The 26760-nt window shown below is 36.6% G+C and overlaps 6 protein-coding genes and 1 long non-coding RNA gene across 9 annotated transcripts; 2 read left to right on the forward strand and 5 right to left on the reverse strand.

Moving 5' to 3' along the window:
- Positions 1–1285: 1285 nt before the first annotated feature.
- Positions 1286–2679, reverse strand: LOC130988192 (pelargonidin 3-O-(6-caffeoylglucoside) 5-O-(6-O-malonylglucoside) 4'''-malonyltransferase-like). Its single transcript, XM_057911973.1, has one exon. It carries the CDS (start codon positions 2631–2633, stop codon positions 1341–1343), a length of 1293 nt encoding a protein of 430 aa, XP_057767956.1. The 5' UTR covers positions 2634–2679; the 3' UTR covers positions 1286–1340.
- Positions 2680–3497: 818 nt separating this feature from the next.
- LOC130988194 (uncharacterized) lies at positions 3498–5341 on the forward strand. Of its 2 annotated transcripts, none has more exons than XM_057911974.1 (3): positions 3498–4055; positions 4544–4676; positions 4833–5341. In XM_057911974.1, the coding sequence occupies exons 1-3, from the start codon at positions 3979–3981 to the stop codon at positions 5010–5012; spliced, it is 390 nt and encodes a 129-aa protein (XP_057767957.1). In that variant the 5' UTR covers positions 3498–3978; the 3' UTR covers positions 5013–5341. The 2 variants fall into 2 exon arrangements, 1 of the variants encoding a protein (XP_057767957.1); XR_009090004.1 differs by having other exon boundaries at positions 3523–4055; positions 4394–4676.
- Positions 5342–8792: 3451 nt separating this feature from the next.
- LOC130988195 (uncharacterized) lies at positions 8793–11714 on the reverse strand. The gene is made up of 3 exons (XR_009090005.1): positions 11573–11714; positions 9653–9719; positions 8793–9049 (listed from the first exon to the last, which is right to left on the reverse strand). It is a non-coding gene; the product is annotated as an uncharacterized LOC130988195 (long non-coding RNA).
- Positions 11715–16192: 4478 nt separating this feature from the next.
- On the reverse strand, positions 16193–19571 carry LOC130990402 (uncharacterized). The gene is made up of 4 exons (XM_057914640.1): positions 17718–19571; positions 17574–17590; positions 16863–17309; positions 16193–16777 (listed from the first exon to the last, which is right to left on the reverse strand). The coding sequence occupies exons 1-4, from the start codon at positions 18845–18847 to the stop codon at positions 16275–16277; spliced, it is 2097 nt and encodes a 698-aa protein (XP_057770623.1). The 5' UTR covers positions 18848–19571; the 3' UTR covers positions 16193–16274.
- On the reverse strand, positions 16740–17692 carry LOC130988196 (transcription termination factor MTERF9, chloroplastic-like). The gene has a single exon (XM_057911975.1). It carries the CDS (start codon positions 17422–17424, stop codon positions 16858–16860), a length of 567 nt encoding a protein of 188 aa, XP_057767958.1. The 5' UTR covers positions 17425–17692; the 3' UTR covers positions 16740–16857.
- Positions 19572–22267: 2696 nt separating the features above from the next.
- Positions 22268–23526, reverse strand: LOC130988197 (uncharacterized). Its single transcript, XM_057911977.1, has 2 exons — positions 22571–23526; positions 22268–22346 (listed from the first exon to the last, which is right to left on the reverse strand). The coding sequence occupies exon 1, from the start codon at positions 23258–23260 to the stop codon at positions 22595–22597; it is 666 nt and encodes a 221-aa protein (XP_057767960.1). The 5' UTR covers positions 23261–23526; the 3' UTR covers positions 22268–22346; positions 22571–22594.
- A 1716-nt stretch (positions 23527–25242) lies between these two features.
- LOC130988198 (chalcone--flavanone isomerase-like) lies at positions 25243–26545 on the forward strand. Of its 2 annotated transcripts, XM_057911979.1 has the most exons (5): positions 25243–25531; positions 25592–25737; positions 25811–25969; positions 26057–26280; positions 26342–26545. In XM_057911979.1, the coding sequence occupies exons 2-5, from the start codon at positions 25632–25634 to the stop codon at positions 26528–26530; spliced, it is 678 nt and encodes a 225-aa protein (XP_057767962.1). In that variant the 5' UTR covers positions 25243–25531; positions 25592–25631; the 3' UTR covers positions 26531–26545. The 2 variants fall into 2 exon arrangements, with proteins under 2 accessions (XP_057767962.1, XP_057767961.1); XM_057911978.1 differs by having other exon boundaries at positions 25243–25737.
- The last annotated feature ends 215 nt before the right edge of the window (positions 26546–26760 follow it).

The following is a 26760-nucleotide window of genomic DNA, read 5'->3' on the forward strand; positions in this document are numbered from 1 at the left end:
GTGTTTAAAATGGTCCTTTTGGCACTTATGGCACTAATAGTGCCATAAGTGCCATACGTGCAGCACAAAATACAGAAACAACAACAACAACAATCATCACTGACACACCCGAAAATTAATTAGAAAAAACCAGAAATTCAAAATTCCCCCGAAACGATGTCGTCGAACAACGACAGCTTGTCGTCGCCCACGGCGGCAACTGCCGTCGACACTACACCTTTGATTGGCGACCAGAGCCCCAACAATCGCTCCCGCTTCCTCGGCCTCCGTGGCGTCACTCGCTTTCTCCGCCGCGCCAGCAGCCTCGGCCGCTCGATGCGAGAGCCCTCCGTCCGCGTCACCATAGGCGAGTGACCAGTCGAGGGAATTGGCCACAGCCATCGGAGACAGCTTCTTCGGCGCCAATTTGAAGAGGAGAGAGGGAGAGTTTTTCTTCTTCTTTTTTGTGCAGAGAGAGAGAGAGAGGGGGGGTTAAAGGGTATAATAGGCATACAGTATAAAAAATGGCCAAATTTTAATTTATTTCAAGTGAGGGCCATAATTTGTGTTTGTCAACTCAATAGGGCCATCCGGCCTTATTGTTTCTATTAAAAATGTAACTTTGAATTTAGAATAAATTTTATATAATTTTAAAATTGAACGACATTTTTGTGATTATAATAAAAGTGAAGGTTTATTTGTAAATTATTTTTTCTTTTTATTTTCATTTTCCATCTTCTTATCTTTCTGTTTTATTTAATTTCTAAAATTGTAACTTCGACTAATTATAAAATATTAGATATAACGACAAGAGCGTTAATTTAATACTATATTTTATGTAAATATTGAATTTATAATTAAAAGTTATATTTATTTAGAGATTAAAATTTAAGAAAATTCCATCATCTCCTCTCTCTTTTTTTTTTTGCTTTTTCAAAATATCGATTTTTATTATTGTGAATTCTTTTTTTTTTTTTTCCTATTTCAAATTCAACTACATTCAGTTAAAATTATATTCTTTATTATATTTATATATATTTATATGATAATTATATTGGATCAATTTTATACGTAAAAAATATAAAAATAATTTCCATGCATTGCATGAATTTAAATGCTAATTTTATATAGAAAAAAGTAAATTTTAATTAGAGATTGTTGAACCTTAAATAAAGTGATGCACCCTATCAAATGTGCACAAGTTTTTGTCTTTGCAGTTGTCTTGAAGGTCTGAAGATAGCTTAACATGTGCTCGACGTAGAAACTTAAAATATCGCATACCAAACCTTTTAACACATGTATGCAATGACTATGACAATTATTGGATCTCATTCCCATGTAAAACATTAACAAAAACTTTGTTACATTAATTTTGTAAATAATCTAATCCCTTCATCCTCCTCGAACCATCCCATATGATTTGACTTCAAATGCACCCACGCCTCAATCTCACCATCCTCTCCCGTCTCCGTTAACACCGCCGTATTTTCGACGGCAACAGGTCCGATGCTCGCCCACTCTGCCTTCCCCCATCCGAAATCAGTCTTCGAGTATTCAAACTTACTCCAATCGCTAAACCAGATCACGTTCGCCTCACCGCTCCACGACTTCACCACCGCATTCACCGTCGGCTCCATCACCATCTCATTAAGCCCGCCCGCACCTGCACACAGTATTCTCGAGCAATCCGACGTCGTTTTCTCGATGGCCTCTCCTAATACACCCACCAACCCTCCAACGCTCATTCTCTCAGCCTCCGCAGCAGACATGCTGCGAGTGACCGATTGTACTGCAAAATTTCCACAAGCATCCTTCCGCAGAGGCGGCACTGTCCTCTTCCTCACGTTGAAAGCCTGCACGACGAGGCACGGCCTCGACCGCCCGTGCCTCGCCCGGTCCAGATTGATCAAGGCTTTGGCTATTAGGGCACACACCGCCCGCACTCTCGAGACATACGGATCGCTTTCCTCTCGCCCGAGTTTGTATCTCAGGCGAGTTATCGCTGCCGCGGTAAACAAAAACCTCTTCGCGCAGATGCTGATGTTCCTCATCTCCGACTTATCCGTAGTCGGGGTGCAATCCAGATCGCCGCGGGGAAGCAACGACGGCGAGTCAAAACTCGGTGTGATCGCAGTTCCTCCGGCGGCGCTGTGATCCGACCAGGCCTGAACGAATGTCTCCAGAGATGATCCATCGAAAATCCTGTGCGTGACGCTGATGCCGACCGCGAGGCCGCCGCACTTGAAATGCGTGGCTTGGACGGAGAGCAGCGGGCAGGCGGCGGACTCGTCCATCTGGTGGAACTGCCGCGAGAAGAAGTGGTTGAGCTGATCACACTCCATTGCCCTAATGAGATCCATGGATTCGACGTCGGTGGCTTCCGCTTCGATGAATTCGGCTCCCTCGTCGTTGCAGTCGACCACGTGATCGTTCTTGGTGTATCTTCCGGCGAGAGGGTAGAATCGCGGCAGGATTTCTGAGAGCGATTTTTGTAAGCGGCAGATTCGTTTGGATGCGGAGGTGTAGAAGAGAAGGATGCGAACGTTCATGGGCGGGCAGAACTCATCGGTGAAGGAGATGCTGTATTGGTTGAGGTGTTGAGGAGTTTGGGTGGTAGGTTTGATTAGCTTCCTGCTAATTAAGTTTATCTTCATCTTGATCAATGCTAATTTGTGTTATGCCAAATGCACTCGTCTCGTTTCGTTTATATTGGAAAACATTAAACGTTTTAGTTAGTGTGAATAAAACAGTAGATGATGTTAGCAAATGGAGGAAAAATAACAATGAATTCACATACCTTGATGCGATATATTTACTTACTATATCTATACTATATTAAAAATGGAGTTTTCAATTTCAAATTGATTTCAAATCAATTTCAAAATTGAGTGGCAATTTTGTAGTTAGAATAAAATTGAAAGGTTTATTTATAAGCTATACATCTTTTTTTTTTTAACTTCTTATTTTTCTATTTTATTTTTTTTAAATTGTAAAATTAGACTAATTATAAAATATTTTATATGCATATCAAATTAAAGATCATGACAAGAGCTTTAATTTGATATATGTTATGTAAATATTGAATTTAAAATATAAAAGTTATATTTATTTAAAGATTTAAACTTAAGAAAATTCTCTCTCCTCTCTCCTCTTTTTTTGAATAAATCTATTTTTTCAATTATCTTTTAACTTATATTGTTTTCTTTTTACACAATATAATTTTTTTTATTAATATGAATTATTATTTATTATTTTTATATTAAACTAAAATATATTTATCTTAAACTATAGTATTTTTAATTATATTTAGAATTTTTATATAATAATCAAATAATAATCAATTTTATATATAATAAAATATAAAAATATTTTTCGTGCAATCTATATATCTATATATTCTATGAAAACACAGTTTATGGTAATTTAGTAAATAAAACAACATATAATGGGCAAATTTATATCTATTTTAATTAATCTATCTATATCTATATATTATCTATCTATTATACTAAAGGAAAGTAGTTTCTCAAAACTTTCCCGCCTAAACACATCTAAGAAAAAATTGTCTTTTCATATTTCTCCCTAAAAATTGTTGGTCAAGACTTTTCATTTCTCCAATTTTGTTTTTTCAGTTTTTACGCAACATATTCTTCTTTTCTTCCTTCTCATCTTCTTAGCATATTCTTCTGTTTCTCTCACCATATTCTTATGTTCTTCAGACTTCTCAACATATTCTTCTGTTCTTCCGACGCAGTTTGCGATTTCTCCATCTTCCGGTTTAACCTCCGTCGCCTTCCTTCTTTCTCTTCTTCCGATTCAGTCTGCTCTGCCATCGTCGCCGCATAGGAAAATAGCTCCATAGGTGACATGATTTCTCCTTCTCCGATGAAAAACAGAAACGCGATAGCGACTCCTCCTTCTATGGTGAATATCAAAACTCAGAAAAATTACTCCGGCGAACTTACTAATTTTACATCTTCACCACCCACCTGATGGAGGATGAGAGGAGATGACTTCTCCTTCGCCGAAGAGAAAATCAGAAACGTCGACAACAACTCCTCTGGGGCAAATAAAAGGTCTGAAAATCGCCAATAATGGCTTCTCCTTCCCCTGGTGTTCTTTATTGTAATGTGCGATTTTTGTTTATTGTTAGATGACATTTGAACCGCAGAGATCCCCAATTTCTCCAACAAAAATAAAAAATTACAGTAGATGATGTCTTCTCTATCTTTGCTTTTTATAGTGTTGTTGATTTTGTTATAAGTAGTCACCCAAATATAGCTTGTGTGGTACAGGATGTGGTTTTCTTGAAAAAAAATTATTATATCTGCAAATCCTGAAAGCCCCTTTAGATGATTGCAACTTACACCAATCAAATATATTTCTAACAAGTCATGTTTCTTGAGTTTTTTAGCTAGGTGATAGCAGTTGGGGCCTTTTCTCTTAGATGATTGTTACTTATATTGAGGTCGACTAGCTGCACATTTGGATATTGAATCAGGAATGAGGGCCTTGAACTTTCCTTTCTCTTTCCCTGCAACTCACTTATATAGTTATATTGAAGGGACACATCTCTGTCTACTGTTCAGAAGTGGCTGAATGAACTTTGTTCTGAACTGCGTGAACGTCTTCTTCGTGATCTGGAACAGAATAAACGCATTGCTCGGTCTCTTACCCTTCATGCAAGTGCTTACAAGGTCTTTCTCTGATTAAATTTTATTTTGCAATATAGCACTAAAAGCCTCATGTGTTCAGTTTTGCCTACCTAGCGTCTCCTCGGAAAACAACTTATTATTGCACTTCAGTTTATATTTATAGAACACTTCTCATTATATTTGTATTTTATCCTCCAGTTGATTGACTCAGAATCAGTCAAAAAGTTCCTTAAGGTATGGGATTGCCAAGATTCAAGAAGATGCCCTCAACCTATTTCATGCTGGGCTGCATGGATATGTTGGGGTATACCATGTGAAGATGAAAGAAACCAAGCATCATGTGTGGGCAATAACCGGTCTCTCTGTCTCAGCAAGTAAAATATAACTCTCTTTTTGAATTCTCATGTTGCTGTCCGAGCTAATGGTCCTAATGATGGGAGGTGATTTTGGGATATCTGCATTTCCTGAGGAAGACAACATATTTTGCTAGAAATTTGATACATCTTTCTTTCATCCTAACGTCAGATGTTTTATGGAAACATATGCTTGGACATATTATAGGATAAGTGGTCATCTGCCTGTGATGTTAGAACTATCAGAATTTCTCTCGCTAGAATTGGTGTTTAGTTGTTACCGATAGAAACTAAATGTTTACTGCTACAATTTACATTTAGTAAAAAATAAAATTTAATGTTATGTCCGCTTAATTATTTTGATGTTGTAGAATATTGTAGCCTTTTAAACTACCATGTATTGTGAAAGAGTTATTCAAATCTAAATGTTTAGCTTGAGGCTAAGTAGATTTAATTTCACTATACGAAGAAGATGTATTTGCTCTAGAGTCAGAATATATAGTTTTAGGAATATTTTTCTCAATTGGCTTTTTAGTTGTATTTCTGTTTCATGTTTAGGTTTTAAATTCCATGTTTCATAATTTTCTTTCTTAATCTTGAGTTGCAATATTTGGAATATAGATTTCCTCAATTTAATACTCCCTTTGTACACAAAAGAATTTCATAGGAGGGACTGACACGATTTTAAGAAAAAGATTATTGAATGTATTGAAAACGAAGAAAAATTATTGAGTGTATTGAGAATGATGAAAACGTATTTTAATAAAAATATTTTCTAAACTATTTTATCATCATTATATATTTTACGTTTCATCATATGGAGTATCTATAATACTTTTTTATTTTATCATATATTTATAAGAATCTACTTTATTAATTAAGTAAAAAATTACCTTAATATGCTACAAAAATAATTTATTTTCATCAAAAGAATTATTTATTTTGAGTTTAGTGTATATTTGAATCTTTATTATTTTACTAAATATTTTAATTATATAAATTAATTTAAAAAGACAAAATAAAAGGTGCTAACCCGTGCGAAGCACGGGGACAACACTAGTATTATATGAAAACAGAGTTTTCAGCAATTAATTTTCTCGATAAAATCATCTCTCACACGTTCTCTTGCAGCAACAACTATCTCTCTTTGTCTAACACGTTCTCTCACTCACTCGCACAACACGGTTCTCTCACAATATCTTGAAGCAAAGATAAATTCTCATAAATTAATGCGATTTTCTTCGAGTTCTCTCCATCCATTCATGCATAAAGATGCAGATGTTTTTTTATGATTGAAGCATGGGAGAGGCAAGGGTAGATGGCAAGAATGGTGGAAAACGTACAATCAATGTTTAATGGAAGAAGAAGCCGAGATGAACAGCACAGAAGAACCAGATCCGAGAGCGACAACATGGATGACACATCTGGTGGTGATGATCAAGATGCCAAATCTTCGAGGAAGAAGAGATCGACCGCTAAAATTCTTTCTCATCTCTCTTTCTATAATGCTTGGTTACATTACCAATATATGTGGATTATATTTTGAATACTGGTATAGAGAAGCATGTATAGAATGATTTTTTTTGGAATAATACATGTAATTTAGAGCATATGAGTATATGTTACGATGTTATTGGGATATGATTATTATGTTATGGTTTGCATATTTTTTTTTTCCCAATTATTATTGACATTGTTATTGATATTATCAATATAATTTTGTATCTTTCTTCTGGTATGTTATTCTAGATTTGGATATAAAGCTATAGTTTTGGAGCAAGATAAGGAGGCGGAGCGATTGGGGCAGAGGTTGGCCGTCTGCGGCAGCAACTGCCCAAAAGAGAGATTTTTTATAAAGAAAATATTGATGCGGCAGTGAAGTGGAACTCTAGAGAGACACTTTTTCCAGCACAAGGTAGAAAAAACTAAACTGTAAATTATGATAAATCTCTAATAAAGAAGTCATGAATTTTAATCGTCTAGCTGTTTAATTTTGGCTGGGTGCACATTAATCTAAAAGTCAAAGATCAAGATGGGAATAGAGTGTTTTTTAGGATTAAGAGAAGCATATACTCTCTCTGTCCCTGAAATAAGTTCCTCTTTTTCCTTTTTGGGACGTCCCCCAAATAAGTTCTTCTTTCTTTCTTTCCATTTTTGGACATTGACCCCACCACTAATAATATTTTATTTATTCTTACTTTTCACTTTTTCACCACTCCCAATACTAATTATAACACTTTTTCACATTTTCACCACTCTCAACACTAATTATAACATATTTTTCTCCACTATCAATACACTTTATCATTTTTTCTTAAAACTCGTGTCGTCCCCAAAGAGGAACTTATTTTGGGGACGGGGGGAGTATATAACTAAAGAAGCGAATGAGTCTTTTATGTAACCCTCAATTAATTGATTTGAACTCAAACAATTGTTTCAGTAAATTAGTAATTAAAACATGTCTCTAGAAAACGAGTTGATAAGTTAAGTTAGTTTTTTATAATTTTTTGTATACCTTGCAATTTATAAGTGAAGTTCCTGCAGGAACATGAGGGAATATATCTATGTTAGTCCTTTTGATTTTGTTGTTTCTCTAAAATGTTCATTGTATGATAAATGAGAACATACATTAGAAAGTGTTGTATGTAGGCACATTGTTTATGTGGCGAAACTGATGTGCCTACATGATAGAGAAGTGAAGGAAATTTTGATAGAGAAGTGAAGGAAATTTTGGTAATTTGAGGAGGCTAGATTGAGCATGGGCCTTAACATGTGGGAAGAGGGGACCGGGAGCATGAATACGGTCATTCATCTCTTTGAAGCTTTTGGTGGTGCTTCTATGGATAAAGAGGAAGTGAAACGAAGTAATAAGTAGGGATACAGAGTGGGGCGGCTGCGGTGGAGGACCTCAAAGATGACGGGGGAAGGCGTGGAGGTCGAGGGACATAACCACCAGGACAATGATGGATAGGGAGGATGAATTTGTCGAGCTCTACCATGGACACCACTATTATCTTCAAGTTAACTTAATTCATCTCATCCAAGCTGCTTATATATCATCTAGCTACTAATCAGGATTGCTACTGGTCAATGTTCGAGGACAACCAGGGGGCTTAGCCCACTGGCCACCGGGTCCTCACTTAAGTGAAGTGACCCGGGTTCGATCCCTCTTGGGAGCGAATTGGAGATGGGAGATATAAGGTGGATCTTGGTGAATGGAGAGATAAGGTGGTTCTTGGAGTGGATGGGAAATTAATTACTAACATCTAACATGACTTTGCCCGATCAAAAAAAAAAAAAAAAAAGGATTGCTACTGGTCAATGTTCGAGGACAACAATGGTCACAAGTTCACCTATCTTCACGTATAACTATTGGCTTTTAATTGTTACTACTTTGCAATTTGCAGTTTGCAACACGAAAGTGATGTCAACAACAATGACCAATATTTCACCAAAGTAACTGTTATTACTTTGCAACTTGCAGGACGATTAGATGGTAGCTTTGTCTATTCTTTTTCTTAATTTTCTTTCTTTGAAGTTATGTTACTTCAAAATGATTTTTAGAATTTTAAAATCTAGAAATAATAGAAATTAGATTAGAAGATGTAGAGCGATATGAAGAAGTATTTGGAAGAAGGAGCTAAGAAGAAAATCACCATTTGGGAGAACTGTCACAGCCCGCCCTAACTATGGATAGTTAGGCCGAGTGATCCACGACTAGGGATGGGGTTAAAGAAGAAGGGGAAGAAAAGGGGCGTCATTTATAGCCGTAAAACTTACTCATCTTAATAAAACTCGTCATTTTTATTCATTAATACTCAATTGAAAACAGTCTATGAAAGACAGCATAAAACTTAATTAATATCATTAATCAAGTTATACATCGTATGAAACCATTCTCTTAAGACTCAAAGTATGACATAACATACTATAACATCAACAACATCTTGCAGCGGAAAGTAGCTAGACATATGTATGAAGACATATTCTAGACAGGTTAACTATTTATTAACAACCCTGGAGACTCCGCTCATTGCAGCACCATCATCACATCAGCTCAACCTGCACATTTAGAAAACATATGCAGGGCTGAGTACAAAAGCACTCAGTGGGCACGTATGCCTAGGTATAAAAATACATGCTTCAAAACTGTAAATTGTCATGCCATCATAAACAGTACAGCAAGGGAGTTTTTCGCTAAAAAGGCCCAAGCTTATTAAGTTCATTTGTGATTCTTAAAGTTCGTCTGATCAGACTAAGTTCTTTTGTAATCTATCATATCTGAAACTGTGTGCCGGAGAGGTGGCCACCTCTCACGGTCACTTGACCGGCCAACCCGCTAGATGACTCACGGTCACTGGTGTACACTAGCCCTGGCAGGATAGCTATCAACTGCTCAGGACCCGAATTCGATTGCATCATTGGCAAAGCCAAAGCAGATAGATATCATACTAAAATTTAAACATTTTATGGCAAGACAATACTTGAAATAACTTTAACTCAAATATTTTGTAACGAAATAACTTGCTCAAATGTAACATTAAACTCATTTGATAGATATATAAAACTGAAATTAACAGTTAAATCATCTCATGCATTCATTCGTATAAGAGGCCTACGACACGCAGGGGATCTCTATATACGTATAGTAAAAGTAATGCCCACCTCGTTGTGTCTCTGTATCAATGAGTAACGTCACTCTCTCCCTCAAGTCGTTACTTCCCAAAAGGACCTTCATCGTTATGAAGAATTGGTGAGAAGTTATAAAAGAAACCTCGATTAATAATCTAATTTCTTTTATGAAACATTAGTATCTCTAATGTTCATCTCTCTTGATTGTTAATCAATATAACAATTATTATCTCTCGTCATTACTCATTAATTATAACATCCTTATGTTATAATTAGCAGCGCTTCAATTAAAAGAAATATTTAACACATCGAAAAGTCCACTTTCTTAGCAGATCTATTCGCTCTCATCTCGTCTAATTAACCAATTAGAAAGTTAAACTTTCCATTAGGCATGTATTTGAGTCACGGGTCAACAAGAATCGACTATGCTCAAATTCTAATTTCACTAAAAATTTCGGCATGACCTATTCATATATCATGTCAGCCACGAGATTTCAACGCGTGAATCTCACTACGTGAACTCGTCTCTCGACTCAAAACTTAACATCTTGACATCTTTTCAACGCAACCCAAACAATTCAAAATCATCAAAACTCTTTATCAGTAAACTATCATTTATACTCGACACCAATTGTTCGAGTGTCAGATACCAACATTTATGTGCGTTAATCATAACTCTCACAACTCACACCATTTAGTCATATCGTATCATCCATCAAAACAAATATAATCAAGTTATTTTCTAGAAAGTTTTGCTGTTTTTGTGTCATCTTTAAAACTTCATAACAACCAACTCAATCATCATAAACTCTCATACCAATTGATCTCAAAAACTTCATGAAGTGTAGTTCACTCTAAAAATGGTAGTTAACCAAAAAGGTTAAAGGTTTTTGGAGATATTGCTCTTTTAGTGCAGGCTGTCAAAGATTGACAGTTTCTGCCAATTTTGTTTAGGCCATTAGAAACCAAGGCAAACCTTAATAAAATTCCATCAAATTTAATCATCCAAAACTAAAGGTATCCTTGAAGATTTGGTTAAAATTTCACAAGAGAAAACGTTCATATGATCTGCCAAATAAACAATGAAACTCATACACTTTTACTGTTGGACAAATATGACAGCAGAACAGGGCATTTTTGAAATAATAAACTGCTCTGTTTCAGAGGTCATAAAAATCGAAATCTTATGTTTTTAGAAAAGTATTGAAGTCTAGTTTCGTTTAAAAAAAACGGTGATGCAAAATCCTTCATGGATTAATAGATATAAACGTTTTTGTGAAGTCTACCAATAGTTGACAGATTCTGTCAAGGATTTTTCAAAATATCTTTAAAATAGCAAACATCATCCAAAAGACATGAAATTTTGCAGCAACGAAATACACATATCATAGATAAACATACTAAAATTTCAGAGCCATCAAGCAATGAAAACTCATCGAAACATAAGCTTGAAACTGCTGTAAAATTTTGACAGAATTCCAGTTTTAATTTCGTTCAACAATTATCATCCATAAATTGTAAATCAATTAGCATGCTCATGTGATATCGTAGAACACATATACGCAATAATATTCATTATGCAACGTCTCAAACTTCACGAATTTAAATAATCATACTCTAAAAATTTATACAATTTTCGTGCTTGGAAAAATACGAATTTAATATATATCGATTCTAGCATACCCCTAAGCACAAATATCAAGTCAAAACGATCAAACAAAAATCGAAAGACAAGCTAATATGTGAAAAACGGGGCTGCCCTCATGGGTTTCATAGCTACGGTTCGTTCCGTTCTTACTCCCTTCATTAAACATGCTCAACATCTACCCAAGAACAACATACTAAAATTTCACGACGATCCGACGTCGTTTCAAAATAAAGTCGAGAATCGACGTTTTTCGACGTCGACGAAAATCGAAAAGAAAACCATCAAAACGTAGGTAGAGATCTTACCTACTTAGATACGTGATCGAAAAGATGATCGACGCTCGTCTCGGTGCTCAAATCGGAGGTCAAAAGCTCCAACACCAAAGAAAATGGTGTTATGCGTGAAGTGTGTGTGTGTTTTAGGTGTTAGTGTGTGTGTTGTGGCTGATATCAACGTGATATAGTGTGAGTGAGTGGGTTTGGGCGGTTGGGGGTGGTTAGGGTAGGGTAGGTTAGATAGTATATTATCCCACTTAGTCGTTAAATATCTCGTTTCGTCTCGTTTTAACGACTAACTATCCATACTCTTCGTTACTCGCCCTCTCAACTCCTACTCACTTTTATTATACTCGTAATTCTATATAAATATAGAAAACGCAAGCTCGTTCTCGAAATTCTGATAAACGAGCTCGGTTCGTTTATCGAGAAATCACAATTTACTATTCACTTGTCATCCAAAAATAAAAACTTTCATTATTGGACTCGTATCGAAAAACTAAGAATATTTCTCGATGACGTGCACGTAAGATTTTGAAAGTCGACAAAAAGACGAAATAGCAGTATTTTACTATTCATCGTCAAAAAGTCAAAATTTTCAAAAATGTCTTAACGGACTCAGATCTCACTTCCGAGTTCACCGTTCTCATTCAAATAATTATCTCGAATTATTCGAATACTCAAACTCAAATTTCGGATATAAAATCTCACATCATCCAAACATCATCAAAAGAACATCTCAACATCTTAAAAATAACAAGGGAACTTCATATAACTCCTCATCTCTTTACAAAGTAAATCAAACAAGGGATCTATACCCTAATTACTCAAACTTAAGCAATTAAACACGTCATCAAAAGCACGGGTATTACAAGAACAAGCGTAGGAGCGAAGAAGAAGTAGAAGACCAAAGAAGAAGAAAAAAAGTTGCGTTAATACTGATATGGATTCTTAAATATATTTTTATATTGTTATTGGGCTAATCAGTTTGGGCCGTGAAATGAAATAATTTTATATATTTGATTTTGTGTTAATAATGAAAACTATCCATTTCAATTTGTAAGAAAAAAAATGGAGTACCTATTTTTACTATTCTATAATTTCAAGATGGAAAATAAAGGTTTTCATCAAACCTGATGAAGCTTAAATTTTTTTATAATAATAATAATAATATGGCTGGAATGAATTATATCTATATGATATATGACTAATATTCATTACTATTATTTAGGATAAATATCACTTTAAACCTCAAACTATTCGTGGACTATCAATTATATCATGAACTATTGAAAATATTTTTTTAAATTTGAACTATCAATTTTGTATCAATTGTACCCTTCATTCATTTTTCACCCTTTAAATATTCGATTAGTGTGGCATATACTAACTTCGTTTTGTACAATGTAGGTTAAAAAAAGAATACTCCTTCTAAATACATCGGACGAACCAGGTCAAATTTTCGGAGAAAAAAAATGGACGAATGGTACAATTGATACAAAATTGATAATTGAAGGTTTAAAAAAATATTTTCGATAGTTCAGGATATAATTAATAATGCACAAATAGTTTGAGGTTTAAAGTGATATTTACCCTATACATGCTTTTGATTTTAATGAATTTAGTTATTTATACTCATGTTCTTTATCGAGTAATTGATATGAATTATTTTATTTTAAAATATCGTTCAATTTCGATGTTCGACGTGCACCGCACGGGTGGACGTACTAGTTACAAGTGATAATTACGAAAATGGGGCTGAGAATTCAAGAACGCGGCGAAGTGGTGAAGGGTGTTCCAGTGGTTCAACCGGGAGATGACCTTTTTTGGTTCAATCGTCCCCGTCTCCTTCTCTATCTTATCAATTTTGTACTTTTTCAGGTATATGTTTTTTATTCCAAAATATTATTTTATATTTATAAAGGATATAATGCTACGTACAATACTAATTATTCGATCCAATTTAAAAAAGATATTGCGCTACAACTACTTATAATTATGTGTGTGTGTATATATATATATATATATATATATATATATATATATATTTTGATCAGTAAAGTAAAACTTTTATTGAAAGAAAATGGATCAAGGCATCAGGAATGCCAATCAAAACAATAAAACAAGTTTGATATATTATATTGAATTATTAGATGTCGTTGAAGATGTTAAAATAAGTATTTAAACTAAAATGGTCTTACTCTATTATTACTGGTCAATGATTTTGTATCTATATATAATATAAAAGAGGAGTCTAACGTAAACTTTTTCCCACCAAAATTTCTTTCACTTTATTTTTCTTCTTATAGTTTTGATTCTCTTTTAAAATCATCAACTTTAATTTATAAAAAAATATTCAATATGGATGTTAAATTAAAGATAATGACGATATCTTTAATTTGATGTAAAAATTATAAAAAATAAATTTAAAACCAATAAGTTATTATAGTTTAAAATCACCAAATTATTTTTCTCTCTCCTCTATCATCTCCTCTCTCATTTCTCATTTTTAAAATGTCACAGTTCTTTGTTCATTCCTTTTTCCATATTTTTTTATTTTATTTTTTATGTTTTTACTATATAGTATTTTTTATATTTTACTATTTATATTTTTATTATATCAGTTTAATGCAATTACAATGATGAAACTTATTTGTTCATTTTAGAAATCTTTAGCTTAAAAATATTTTTTTAAAGGTCAACTTTATATTAGTATAAATTTGTAGATAAATAACTAATATATAGTATATCTTAAAAATCGAATTTTTAAGCTTCAAAATTACTCATTGGAAAATCAGTAATTAGAGAACCAATATCGATTTTCTTTAAAAATAAAAAATAAAAGTATATTGAAGAGTTTGATTTTTTTAGTAGCACATTTATTTAAATTTACTGAAATTGTATACATTTTATTTTGGAAAATGAACTACACATGTCTCATGTTAAACCCTTTATTTTAGGTCGTACGTGACTTCAGGATAGTTTTTTATTTCAAATCTCTATAATTTTAGAGCCTTTAGCATAAATTTAAGCATAAAAAATGTTTTCAATATGGAAGTCTCAAACTAAACATAGAATCTTTTTTTATAATTATCATACATTCTTTATTTCTTTTTACTTTTTTCTTTTTATTCTCATTTTTATCTTTTTTTCTATTTTTTTTAAAATTAATAAAAAATATTCAATATACATATCAAATTAAAGATCGTGGCAAGAGCTTTAATTTGATATATAATGTGTAAATAATAGACTTAAACTAAGAAATTTATACAAGCTAGAATTTTTAAATTTAAAACATTTTTCTCTCATTTTTATACAATATAATTTTTATTGTATTTGAAAATATTATATATACATGTAATTATTTGATTCGTGGAATTTTAATACTTGGTGAAATAAAATCAATATAACTATTCAAAAAGTATATGATTTTTAATATTATAATTTTCTTTAAACATATGCTACAAACATTATGTTTCAATAATATTCACAATCTTAACTTTGAATTTAAATTAGAAAAATGATTATAAATGAGCTTGGGTAATAAATGGGTATTATTATACGAGCTCGGTGCGATAACGAGTTGTAAAATCATTTTTTTAATTATATTTGAAATTGATATGAGTTTATAAATTGTAAATTGGTTCAAACATTAATCGATATGACTACATATATATATATATATATATATATATATTGCTTTTTTAATTTTAATTTTGTTATTTAGTTATATTAATATTTACTTTGTAATGTCGATTTATTACTGTAACAGATAATAAATTAGTGTAACAATATTTTTTACAAATTCAATTAGGTAGTCTAGGTTCAGGTGAATAGTGAGTATAATACACATGTTTGAGATTAGAGTTAATAGTAAAATCACTTTTAAGTGGTTTACGACGGGTACGTGTATTTATATAATCTAGACGGGTTTTGAGTAGTTGAACTATAGCCTCTTTATTCTAATTGAAAATCCTAAATAGTTCAGCTTATCACATGTATTTTGATTTATACTATTTATTAAGTTTGACAAATAAATGAGGTTCTAAAAATAAATAATTTTTGGTGATACCTCTTTTCGATTTTAATGGTAGTAAATATTAAGAATTATTAAGATATTATTTAATATAAATATAAGATTAAATAAACTATTTCGTATTAATATAACATTGTAATACCTTTTCGATTTTGGTTGTAGTAAATATTTGAATTATCAAGATATTACTACTTAAATATCATATATTACCGTTGAGATTGAACATGGATATAAAAATATATTAATGTTATTAATATATGGGCACAAAAGAAATCACAGAAGCAAAGAAAGCCATCAAGTTTGGTAGAATATGAGCTATATGCTCCATAACTAAACCATAGTCTAATCTATATACTCCCTCCGTCCATTAATTCATGACCTAAGGAGCAAAACACGGGTTTTAAGAAAAAGTGTATTTTTATTAGTTGAGTGGAGAAAGGGACCCGCAATTAATGTATTGTTTATTAGTTGAGTGGAGAAAAAGTGTAATGTTTTGGGACCCACCAATTAAATATAAATAAAAACTTACTAAAAATGGATAGGCCTTGAGTTGGTGGACGTCCCAAAAAAGAAAGAAGGCCTTGAATTAGTGGACGGAGGGAGTAGTAATTAGCTCAACTGTCCAAATTCGTCACAGATCAAAATTCAAATTGAGGATTGAATAAGCTAAGCAATCAACCAAACACGCGACACACTTCAATCAGACGTTAGAAGTTGAGAGAGGCTCAAGTTGCCTCGATACAAGTCGAGGAGCTGAGGAATCTCTTGTTGATGATAAACAATGTAGCTCTTGACGAACTTGTCCTCGGCCATTTTGAACAAGGTGGAGATGGCGGCGGCGGCGATGGGCTTCTTCTTCAACAACCCTCTCGCAACCAAAGCCTTGACCACCATCCACCTCCCCATCATCCTCCTCTCCAGATTGTAGCTCAGAAGCGAAGGGCATCGGGCCACCTCGACGGGCTTGAATCCCAGCTCCTTAACCAGAAAATCCATATTCGCTCTTATTTTGGTCTCGGACAACGCCATGCAAGCGGGAAACCTTAGGAAGACCGAAGTGGCCGCGTCTTCGGACCACCCACAGCTTCTATAAATCTCCATTTTACGCTGCAGAGCCCTCTCAGGCATACTGTAGAACACCTGGAGTGCACTCACGAACGCCATTGTGGAGCAGCAGCTCGATCCACAAACCCACACAACTTATCGCGGCGGAGCAGCAGCATATTAGGCTTCCACCCCACCAACGAAACAATACACGACTCGGGCATCCCTCTCTCTCTCAACATGGCGACCAGCCGCTCGAAAACGCCAACGGAGCGCGTTTAAACACGATCGCCACCCTCTCCTCGGATCGCACCCATACTTTCAAGTAATTATACGAGGGGATGAGATGGTTTCGGAGACTGCGCTGTAAGATCCTAGGGAAGACAGATAGGCGCTGCGCCGCGATACAATCGGGAACGCCGATCGAGCGGAAGAATTCGAGCTTCGGCATCAGGGTTTTGTCGGGGCTGCATTGCAGAACGCGCGGCCATCTACTAACGATCCTCGAAATTTGGGAATCTGTGAATCCGTAGTCTTTGAGGAGCTCCAACACCGCGGCTGGATTTTCTCGGGATTTGATGCACAGACTCTTTGATGCAGAGACGGCGGCCTTCTCCGGCAGCCCACACGCGCCGACGAGGTAAGAGATGGTCAAAGATTGGCCTCCAGCATCGCCGCCGCCGCCATCTGAAGTTGAATACGAGTTCACCCAGGAGAAATGCGCGAGGAATCTTAGGGCAACAGAAATTGAATCTTTTCCCGGAACCCTAATTACTCCTCTTCTACAGATAATTGCAAACATTGGATTCAAATAGTTGTTTCAAGGTTTATAAATTCGCCGCTGCGAGAAGGGTTTCGCCTTTCATAGAAGGAAACAGAGTGGTGTTATATGTGAAGACAAGAGAAAAAATGCGATTTATAGAATAAAAAATAAATCTTTAATTAATGCACCTCCAAGAAATAAGCCGCTTTCAGAAAATACAAGAATGTCTACTAACTCAGTTTTCATAAATGAAATCAAAACAACAAACTCCCATTTTCAGAGACAAAAATGAGTGAATATCCTACCACCAATCCCAAACATGAAATCAACACTAAATCTCGACAGAAACGTTGCCGCGGTATACATCAAGCAAGTGAGGAATGTGGTCTTGATTCTCAAGAATATACCTCTTGACGAACTTGTCTTCAGACATCATCAACAAATATATGAAACTAGTGGATTTTTTCAACAAGTCCTTCCCCTCCAACATCCTAGTAACGATCAAGCGCGGCCTCATCCTCTTGTCCACGCTGTAACCGAGAAGAACGGGGCATCGAGCAACATCGCCCGCCTCGAATCCAGCTTCACCAACAAGGAACTCCATGCTCGCCTTGATCTTCTTCTCCGACAGATTCATGCAAAGCGGATGCTTTAGAAATGCAGCCATCACCTCAGATTCGGACCAACCACACCTCCTGTAAACACCCATCTTCCGCTGCAGAGTCGACTCAGACATATTCGCAAACACTTGGAGTGCAAGAACGAATATCACTTTCGACACATCGAATCCCATTTCAACGGCGCGATCCACGAGCGCCGCGAACGCTTCTCCGCCGAGCATCAGCAGTGACGGCTGGTTGTTGAGCAATAACGCGATCGAAGACTCCGGCGCTCCTCGCTCTCTCAAGATCGCGATGTTGCGAGACATCTCGCCGCAGCAGCCGTGGACGAACGCCCTCGGAGCTCGCGCGAACACATTGACTACCTTTTTATCGGATTGCAGGAGATTCTTCAGGTAGTTGTAAGTTGGGATGAGAGAATTTTCGAGACTGCGCTGTAAAATCATGGGATACACCGTTAGCTTCTGCGCGGCGACGGCGGCGGGAACGCCGATGGAGCGGAGGAATTCGAGTTTGGGCAAAAGGGTTTCGTCGGCGTGGGATTGGAGCACGAGGGGCCATTTGGTTACGAGTTTGGAGATTTGGGCGTTTGTGAATCCGAAATCGGTGAGGAGATCCAACACCGCATCTGGGTTGTGTCGCGATTTGATGCGCAGTTTCTTGGAGACGGAGACGGCGTCTTTCAAGGATAGCCCACATGACTTGGTGAGGTATGAAATGGTGAAAGTTGCGCCGCCGCCTCCGCCGCCGTCGGAGTGTGATTTGCGGGAGGAGGAGAGGGAAAAGATACCATCTTTTCTGGGCGCGCTCACTATTCTCCTACACAAAATTGCAGCCAGCATAAGATTGGAAATAATTTTGGAGAAAGAATCTCATATTATATTATCTACACCTATCCTAAAAAGTCTTATCAGCTCAGCCTCAACAAAGATCGACATGTGCTAATCTAATTATTCGTTTTAACCACAATAAATCAAGAGAGAAAAACTCAATTCATGACAGTGCATATAATTCAATTTTCCATGGAAGAAAGAATTGTTCAAGCAAACTAGAAGAACCAAAAAGATTCCCCTCAATAAAATTCTAGTAGAGCTAACGTCTATATGGGTAATGTGGAAGGTGGAAGGAGAAAATGAAAATAGCAAAAGGTCGAGGTTCGGTTGAAGTGGAGGTAATCGAAGAGAACAGGGCTTAAACCACCCCCGACTGTGGGTCGTCAACATGGCCCCCCCTGTATCGGCGCATGCTGCTCTGCCAAGCCAGCAATTAACGTGTACAGACACAACCCTTAATTAAAGGTCACGACCACGACGCCATCCCGCAACTCGTCAAACGAGCCGGTTCATCTCTCTATGAGAGCCTCGATTCCAATCCGCTCGACAATCGAGCTAGAATCCCTGATGTGGGGCCAAGTTCAGCACGGGTTTCGGACTAAGTCCGCCCTCCTCCTCCTTCCACCACTGCAACCTCCGATCCCGCCTTAATGCCCCTGCTTAGGTCACAGGCTCGCGCTACCGAGCCCGGCAATCTGTCTGCTACGCCATCCCATTATAAAGAGGCATACGTTTCTCCGTCTTTTCGATGTGGGATGAATGGCTATTTTGTGTTTGGGCCAACTTATTGGGCTGCCCCATTACAATTTACGCCACTTTTCATTCCGAGAAAATCAGTTGCTCTCTCTTTTGCTTTACATCCAACAAAACAAGATAATGTTTTATGTTTCTTGCGTAGGAGTTCTGTGTTTTTTCCTCCTATCCATGCCTCTATGCTACTGTTTTTTCTTTTTTGAGGTTTTACTCAGATGGAAGGTTTTTTCAGTCACAAAGTTTTAACGAAAGCTCTTGAGTTGTAATTTATAGGATGTATCCTAGTATGTTGTATGCTAACTTTTATTTTATGAAAATTCTTTTTACGTATTAAAAAAAAGGAACAAGGAAGAGCCATGAATAATCGGATGAGATCATTTGTTCCATAATTTAGTGTGTATTACTGTGCTCTTTATTACTCTCTCCATTCGATAACAAGTGTCCTAGTTTATTTCGGCACGAGAATTTAAGTGAGTATGATTAAAGAGTAAAAAAATAAAAAATGGTGGAGCACACTTTTATTTTGAGAGAGGAATTGAATTAAAGTGAAAATATGATTCAAAGTAAAATGGTAAAAGATGATGAAGCTCACTTATTTATTTTAGAACTACGATGCTTATTATAGTTAACTCAAAAACTAAGATACTTGTTAGGAGAGTGAGGGAGTAGTATTTTTAATAGAAACGTACTCAAAACTTATTAGCACGCATACAAAATATTCATCCCACTTACGTAAATGAAAAAGGCGAAAAAAAGGTATCTAAGAAAGAAGCTGCAGTTATTCCAATTTATGCAAATAAGAAAGCAAAAAAAGACTTTGGTTGAAAATTGAAATTAAGTTGCCTTGTTTTTGTGTGTGCCAAGTGCCAACGCAACACCACCAGCAAATAGGCCGGTCTTCTTATTTCCATTACAGTCCATCTCATCTGGAAATGCAATTAGTTAATGGTCGATTCAATTCCTAGACTCCGATTTATCCATAACATTCCATCATTTATAATAATAATAATAATAATAATAATAATAATAATAATAATAAAATAATTATAAATTTATTATTTTGCTTCTAAATTAAATACCTTATAATCCATAGGCCTCAAATTAAATACTCTATAGTCTATAGTCATAACCTTCAAAAAATGTAACTTTTTATTTTTATAATCGTGTCATGAAATCTTCTCAATTTTTGAAGTTCAGCCGTGTCGTCTTAGTTTACAAAATTCTGATGTGTCACTTGAATTTTTAAATTTTAGATATTTAATTTCTACTACGAGGAAGAGAAATAAGTGAGACTACAAATCTACACAGATAAATAAAGAAGTTGCAAGGTTCACATCTTTTTATAAAAAAAGATAGGTTCTTTTTTAGAACAAATAAAAAGTGAAATGAGTCATTATTAATGGGACAGATGAAGTAACATATCAGATATTCCATCCGTTCCTAAAAATTGTGACCCAGTGAAAATGACACGAATGTTAAGAAATAATATGATAATTAAATTTGAGTGGAGATTGGGTCTCATACTTTTTTATAAATAGTGAAATGAGAAGTTTGTAGGGCCATTTACAAAGAATAGAATGTCACAATTGAGGGAGTATTTATAATCAACATATAGTCTTTTTAATTTAGTAATATAGTATAATCTAATTTTGTGAAAGGAAAAAATTTAGTAATATAGTATAATCTAATTCTGTGAAAGGAAAAAATAAAAATAAAGTTGAGGTACCCAAAAACTCTCATTTATGAGCTCAATTACGTGTTACAGAACACAACCCGAGACACCTTGATGCAACTCGTCAATCGAGACGGGCCTCTCTCTATGAGAGATTGATCCAATCCGCTCGAGAATCGAGCTTTTGCGTCATGGTCTTTGGGCTTACACGCCTTTCCCGCAGCTGGGCCCTTCTCTTTGAGAGGGAGTTTCTATCGGGGCCAAGTTCAGCCTGGGTGGGGGTCCAGCCCACACTTCCTCAACCTCCGATCCCGCCTTAATGACCCTGCTTAGGTGACAGGCCCACTCAACCAGGCCCATTTATAAAGTGGTCTATATTTCCTTACTTTTTCGGTGTGGTAGAACTGCTATTTTGTGTTTGGTGGGCTGGGCCCATTACAATTTACGTCATCTTCCCATAATAAGGAGGGACTTTTTCGGAGGTTGCTCCCTTTGCTTTATGTTTCTGGCGTAGGAGTGTTGTGTTTCTCTCTTAAGTTCTATCCATGCCTCTATGCTACTCTTTTTTTTTTTTGTCTTTTTTGTTTTTTGAGGTTTTGCTCAACTCAGATGAAGGGTTTAAAGAGAGCTCCTCCTCTCCCCAGCTCGTCTTAGGGGCTTGAGTTATAATTTCTAAGATATATCCTACTATCCTAGTATGTTGTAAACTATTTTTATTTTATGAATTTTATTTTTACCCATTAAAAGGAAGAGCCATGAATTATTCCTTTTATTATTATTTTTAATAGAAACTTACTCAAAATTTATAACTAACCATACAAAATAATCATCCCATTTGCTTAAATAAAAAAGGCAAATAAATAAAAAAAATCTGCAATTAATCCCATTTACATAAATAAGAAAACCGAAAAAAGATTGAAATTGTGTTGAAAATTCTTCACTTTAGTTCGGGCCTTCTTATTTCCATTACAGCCCATCTCATCTTAAAATACAATTAATTAATTAATTGATTATCACCAATCACCGCCAAAGTCTCTAGTATTTGAAGAATTAGATGACAAAAGAAGACCAAAATTAATCAACCTATCACAAGAAAAAGGTAATAATTAGTGAGATTATTTTCAAGAAAGAGTTGGAATATATTTTTGTGAAGAAACGAAATTAACACATTATGAACATAAAAAGCCTTTAGTTTGGGAGATGGAATTTAAATGTTGAATATATAGAATAAGCTACATAGCAACATGCCATTCAGATTGTCATGAATGATGAATTAATGTCCCACTAGACATTTGGTTCTCAATCACCAACATTTGTGATGAGCAGCAAAATCAAGTTGATTTGGATATCACATTTGAGCCTCGATAGATATCCAACAGCTCGGGAAATTCCTTGTGGTGATGAGCGATGTATCTGTTGAAGAAATTGGCCTCCGACATAGTATGAAACAAGCTGGTGATGCTCCTTGATTCCTTCATCAACCCTCTTGCTTTCAGAACTCTCACAACCATCCACCTCGGCCTCATTCTTGTGTCGCAGTTGTAATCAAGAACCGAGGGGCATTGCGCGACCTCACTCGCCTTCATTCTCATCTCTTTCACAAGAAAATCCATGTTCCTTCTGATCTTTTTCTGGGAAAGTTTCAAGCAAAGGGGATGCCTTAAAAATGCAGCATTTAGATCACATTCAGACCAACCGCACCTTCTGTAGACGTCCATTTTATGCTTCACAGTCGACTCAGACAATCTACCGAACGCTTGGAGGGCGCGAACGAACACAACCTTCGACGGCGCGAGTCCCAATTCGGCAGCCCGATCAACACAGGCGCCGAACTTGTCCTGTTTCAGAATCATCATCGATGGCTTGTTCACTATCAACGAAATGATTGAAGACTCGGGTACCCCTCTCTCTCTCTCAGAATACCGATGTTGGAAGGAATCCTTTCTGGCCAGCCGTGTGTGAACGCCCTTGGACTGCTGAGAAACACTGATAAACATGCATTTTTACCTCTTGGTGTGTCATATTTGATGTTTAGTTATGAGGATTTTGTGTGTTTGATGGTTTATTTGAGCTTATATTAGTTTATGATCAAGAACTTGTTACTTGCTCGTTGTTTGAACGAATTTTCAGAAATAATGAAGCAAAATTTGGAAGAATTAGCTGAAATACAAGTTGTATATCGTCTCGAGAGGAGTTCGTGAGCGCAAACGGTTTGTAAATCGGAGTTCGGACGAGGGAGAACGAGCCAAAACAAAATTACTGCGCAAGGCCGCACGAGGTCGCGCGGTCCAGGCGCGCGGCCGCGCGACACGGCCGCGCGACGGAGCAGAGCTTGCTGGAGGAGCGCGCGGGCTCGGCGCGCGAGGTCATGCGGTCTCGGCGCGCGGCCGCGCGACCCGGCCGCGCGAGACGCCGTTTTCTCGCCCAATTTCCGGATTTTTCACTTAAAGCGCGATTTTGGAGTATTTTTGGAGCTTGAAGACCTAGGGCATATAAATACCATCCAATAACTTATTCCCCAATGATCTCTTATCATATTTTACATCTTTTGGAGAGCTTTGAGAAGACGGAGAACACCATTGGAGCAAGAACTGAAGATTCTCAATTTGACTACGGTTTTATTGTTGAATGTTTTACAGTTTTATTGAGATTTTGATTTCTAGTCATATGTCTATGTGTGGCTAGAATCCTTTTTCCCAGGGTTTAGGGAGTAGACTGATTTGAATTTCTGACTGTTTGATTCAATTAATTGAGATTGTTTTTTCCTTTTTATGTTCTTGTTACAATTGTTTGCTTTATTGATTGGCCACCAATTTAGCATAATCATAGGTTTTAATTTGAGATCGGGAGATGATAATTATTACCTGAACTAAGAACATAGAACACATATATTTAATTCTAAAGGGAATTGATATTTGTGAGGGCGTTAATCCTATGAGCTTTTAGGAGTTGCATGTTAGAAGTGCGATCTGGGGACGGTAGTCTTACATGTAATCAACGGTTTGTATGCCACGGGAGTGGGTATAGACTAGTTTTGAGATTGCCTTAGGAATCATCTTATTAATTGAATTGAACATGTTAGTTAGGAGAATCTGTTGAAACCTTTGCCTTGGGAAATCTTCTCTTATATGTTTCTTTGTTTCACAGCTTGCTTTATTTTCTTTCCTGTTGTTTATTTATTTTGTTCTTTACTACAAAAACTCTCAATTTCGTTTGTCCAGATAGAGTAGAATAATTTAGGATAGGAATTGATAATAATTAGTCTCTATGGAATACGACCTTGCTTGCTACTGTACACAATTGCACCCGTACACTTGCGGCGTGTTAAAATAAAATAGCGAACAAACACGACGACCACATTTTTGTCAGATTGAACGATGCTTTTCAAGTAATTGTACCATGGGGTGAAATAGTTGTCGAAGCTCCGCCGCAACAGAAACGGATATTCGGATAGCTTCTGCGGTAAGGCGGCGGGCGGAACGCCGATTGAGCGGAAGAATTCGAGCTTCGGCGATAGGGTTTTGTCAGCGCTGGATTGAAGAACGCCCGGCCATTTCCTGACGAGCCTGGAGATCTGAGCATTTGTGAATCCGTACCTTTTGAGCAACTGCAATATTGCATCTGAATTCTCTCGCGATTTGATGCACAATTTCGCGGATACGAAGAAGGCGTCTTTCAACGACAATCCACATGAATTTGTGAGGTAACTGATGGTGAAAGTGGCGTCGCCGCGGCTGAAATCTGAAGGTAATTTTCGAGAGGAGAAATGCGCGACAAATTGTGGGGCGACGTTAATGGCATCTCTCGTCGGAACCCTAATCAGCCTACTGCAATGAATAATTGCATACATTTGAATCACTTGATTCAAATCTACTGATTATTTATAATCAAGGAAAATCAAAAGTGCTGCAAATCGGTCGACCTCTAAGCTTATATAAATTTCAACTCTAACAAATATTTTAATTAGTAATGAGCTTATTAATATCAATATCTAATTAACTTTATTTGAAGCACTTTGTAACAACGGATCATTAGTTAGGTTATTAGGTCACTAATTCGAGGTAAGTGCAATTGAATCGTAAGAAGGATAAGGATTATGAAAATTAGTGGTACCAGTGAATAATTATGATGTAGAATCAAATCTTTCTGATAATTGAACAAATGCTTATTTCCACCAAAGTATTTAATTGGTTGAATATATTCATGAATGAACAGGGTTGGTAGGTAAAACTCGTGGTGGCTATCGCCTAGCGTGACGTTACTAACCTAACCTCAACTCCCTACACCCCATTGTTATTAACCACCTTCATCTTCACCTTCACCTTCACCTTCACCTTCAAGTCTGCAACATACTCCGACTGCGAGATAATGTCTGCAACGCCAACCGTCGCACAACTCCAAGGGGAATCCGTGGTATTCCCACCCACAGCGAAGCCACCGGGCTCCGACAAGACGTTATTCCTCGGCAGCGCAGGTTAATCCCCTCTCACATCTTACGATCACATGTTTTCATTGTTCTGAGCGGCGGTCGTGGCTAATGTGCGCAGGGGTGCGAGGGATGGAGATCAAAGGGAACTTCGTCAAATTCACAGCCATCGCCGTCTACATGGAGGGCACCTCCATCCCCGCGCTCGCCCCTAAGTGGAGCGCCAAAACTGCCGATGAACTGGCCGATTCCACCGACTTCATCCGCGAAATCATCGCCGGTAATGGCAACAGCCCTAGCAATTGTTTGCCACCACTATAAATAGAATTCAATATACAATTTGATGAAAAATCACAAATTTTGTTAGGTCCGTTTGAGAAATTGACGAAAGTAACTATGATTCTGCCACCAACGGGGCAACAATACTCGGAGAAAGTTGCAGAGAACTGCACTGCTTACTGGAAAGCAGTTGGAAAATACACAGATGCAGAAGGCAAAGCAGTAGAGGAATTTCTTCAAGTCTTCAAGGATGAAAGCTTCTCACCTGGGGCATCCATCCTCTTCACTCAATCACCTGCTGGCTCACTCACGGTAACCGTTTCCGGCCATTGCTCGACTCAACGTCAAATTTTGACACATTTTTGTCCTGCAGATTGCCTTCTCCAAAGATGGTTCCATTCCAGAGCAAGGCAAAGCTATGATAGAGAACAAACTGCTAGCAGAGGCGATTCTCGAGTCCATCATCGGGAAGCAAGGAGTGTCGCCTACCGCGAGGCAGAGCTTGGCCGCGAGAGTTTCTGAGTTGTTGAAGCAGACTTCGCTAGCTGCTGAGGCAAAATGAATCAAGAAACATGAATAAGATCATCACCATCAATAAAATTGTAATAAGCCTCGCATATATTGGGATTGTGTAATGTTCACTCAAATTTGAATGCTTATCAGTAATCAATGATTGTGATTCTGCTGTTACCTGATTTCTCCGTGGATGATTTCGTCTACCAAAGCTTCACCGTGACAACGAGCAGAGTAGCTAAAACCTAGTCTTGCTCCCGTACTACGTAAGAGAATATG

The sequence above is a fragment of the Salvia miltiorrhiza genome, chromosome 6 (genome assembly GCF_028751815.1).
Source record: "Salvia miltiorrhiza cultivar Shanhuang (shh) chromosome 6, IMPLAD_Smil_shh, whole genome shotgun sequence".
Taxonomy (NCBI): domain Eukaryota; kingdom Viridiplantae; phylum Streptophyta; class Magnoliopsida; order Lamiales; family Lamiaceae; genus Salvia; species Salvia miltiorrhiza.

What these genes read in the sequence shown, in the direction of transcription:
- LOC130988192 (XM_057911973.1), bottom strand. Translation starts at nt 2,633, where the DNA reads ATGAAGATAAACTTAATTAGCAGGAAGCTAATCAAACCTACCACCCAA.
- LOC130988194 (XM_057911974.1), top strand. Translation starts at nt 3,979, where the DNA reads ATGAGAGGAGATGACTTCTCCTTCGCCGAAGAGAAAATCAGAAACGTC. An exon ending in TCCTCTGGGGCAAATAAAAG is followed by an intron (nt 4,056 to 4,543) that starts GTCTGAAAATCG and finishes GTTATATTGAAG; the next exon opens with GGACACATCTCTGTCTACTG. An exon ending in TTCATGCAAGTGCTTACAAG is followed by an intron (nt 4,677 to 4,832) that starts GTCTTTCTCTGA and finishes TTTATCCTCCAG; the next exon opens with TTGATTGACTCAGAATCAGT.
- LOC130988196 (XM_057911975.1), bottom strand. Translation starts at nt 17,424, where the DNA reads ATGTTTGCAATTATCTGTAGAAGAGGAGTAATTAGGGTTCCGGGAAAA.
- LOC130990402 (XM_057914640.1), bottom strand. Translation starts at nt 18,847, where the DNA reads ATGCTGGCTGCAATTTTGTGTAGGAGAATAGTGAGCGCGCCCAGAAAA. An exon ending in TTCGAGCGGCTGGTCGCCAT is followed by an intron (nt 16,778 to 16,862) that starts GTTGAGAGAGAG and finishes CGCCGCGATAAG; the next exon opens with TTGTGTGGGTTTGTGGATCG.
- LOC130988197 (XM_057911977.1), bottom strand. Translation starts at nt 23,260, where the DNA reads ATGTTTATCAGTGTTTCTCAGCAGTCCAAGGGCGTTCACACACGGCTG.
- LOC130988198 (XM_057911978.1), top strand. Translation starts at nt 25,632, where the DNA reads ATGTCTGCAACGCCAACCGTCGCACAACTCCAAGGGGAATCCGTGGTA. An exon ending in GTTATTCCTCGGCAGCGCAG is followed by an intron (nt 25,738 to 25,810) that starts GTTAATCCCCTC and finishes TAATGTGCGCAG; the next exon opens with GGGTGCGAGGGATGGAGATC. An exon ending in CATCCGCGAAATCATCGCCG is followed by an intron (nt 25,970 to 26,056) that starts GTAATGGCAACA and finishes AAATTTTGTTAG; the next exon opens with GTCCGTTTGAGAAATTGACG.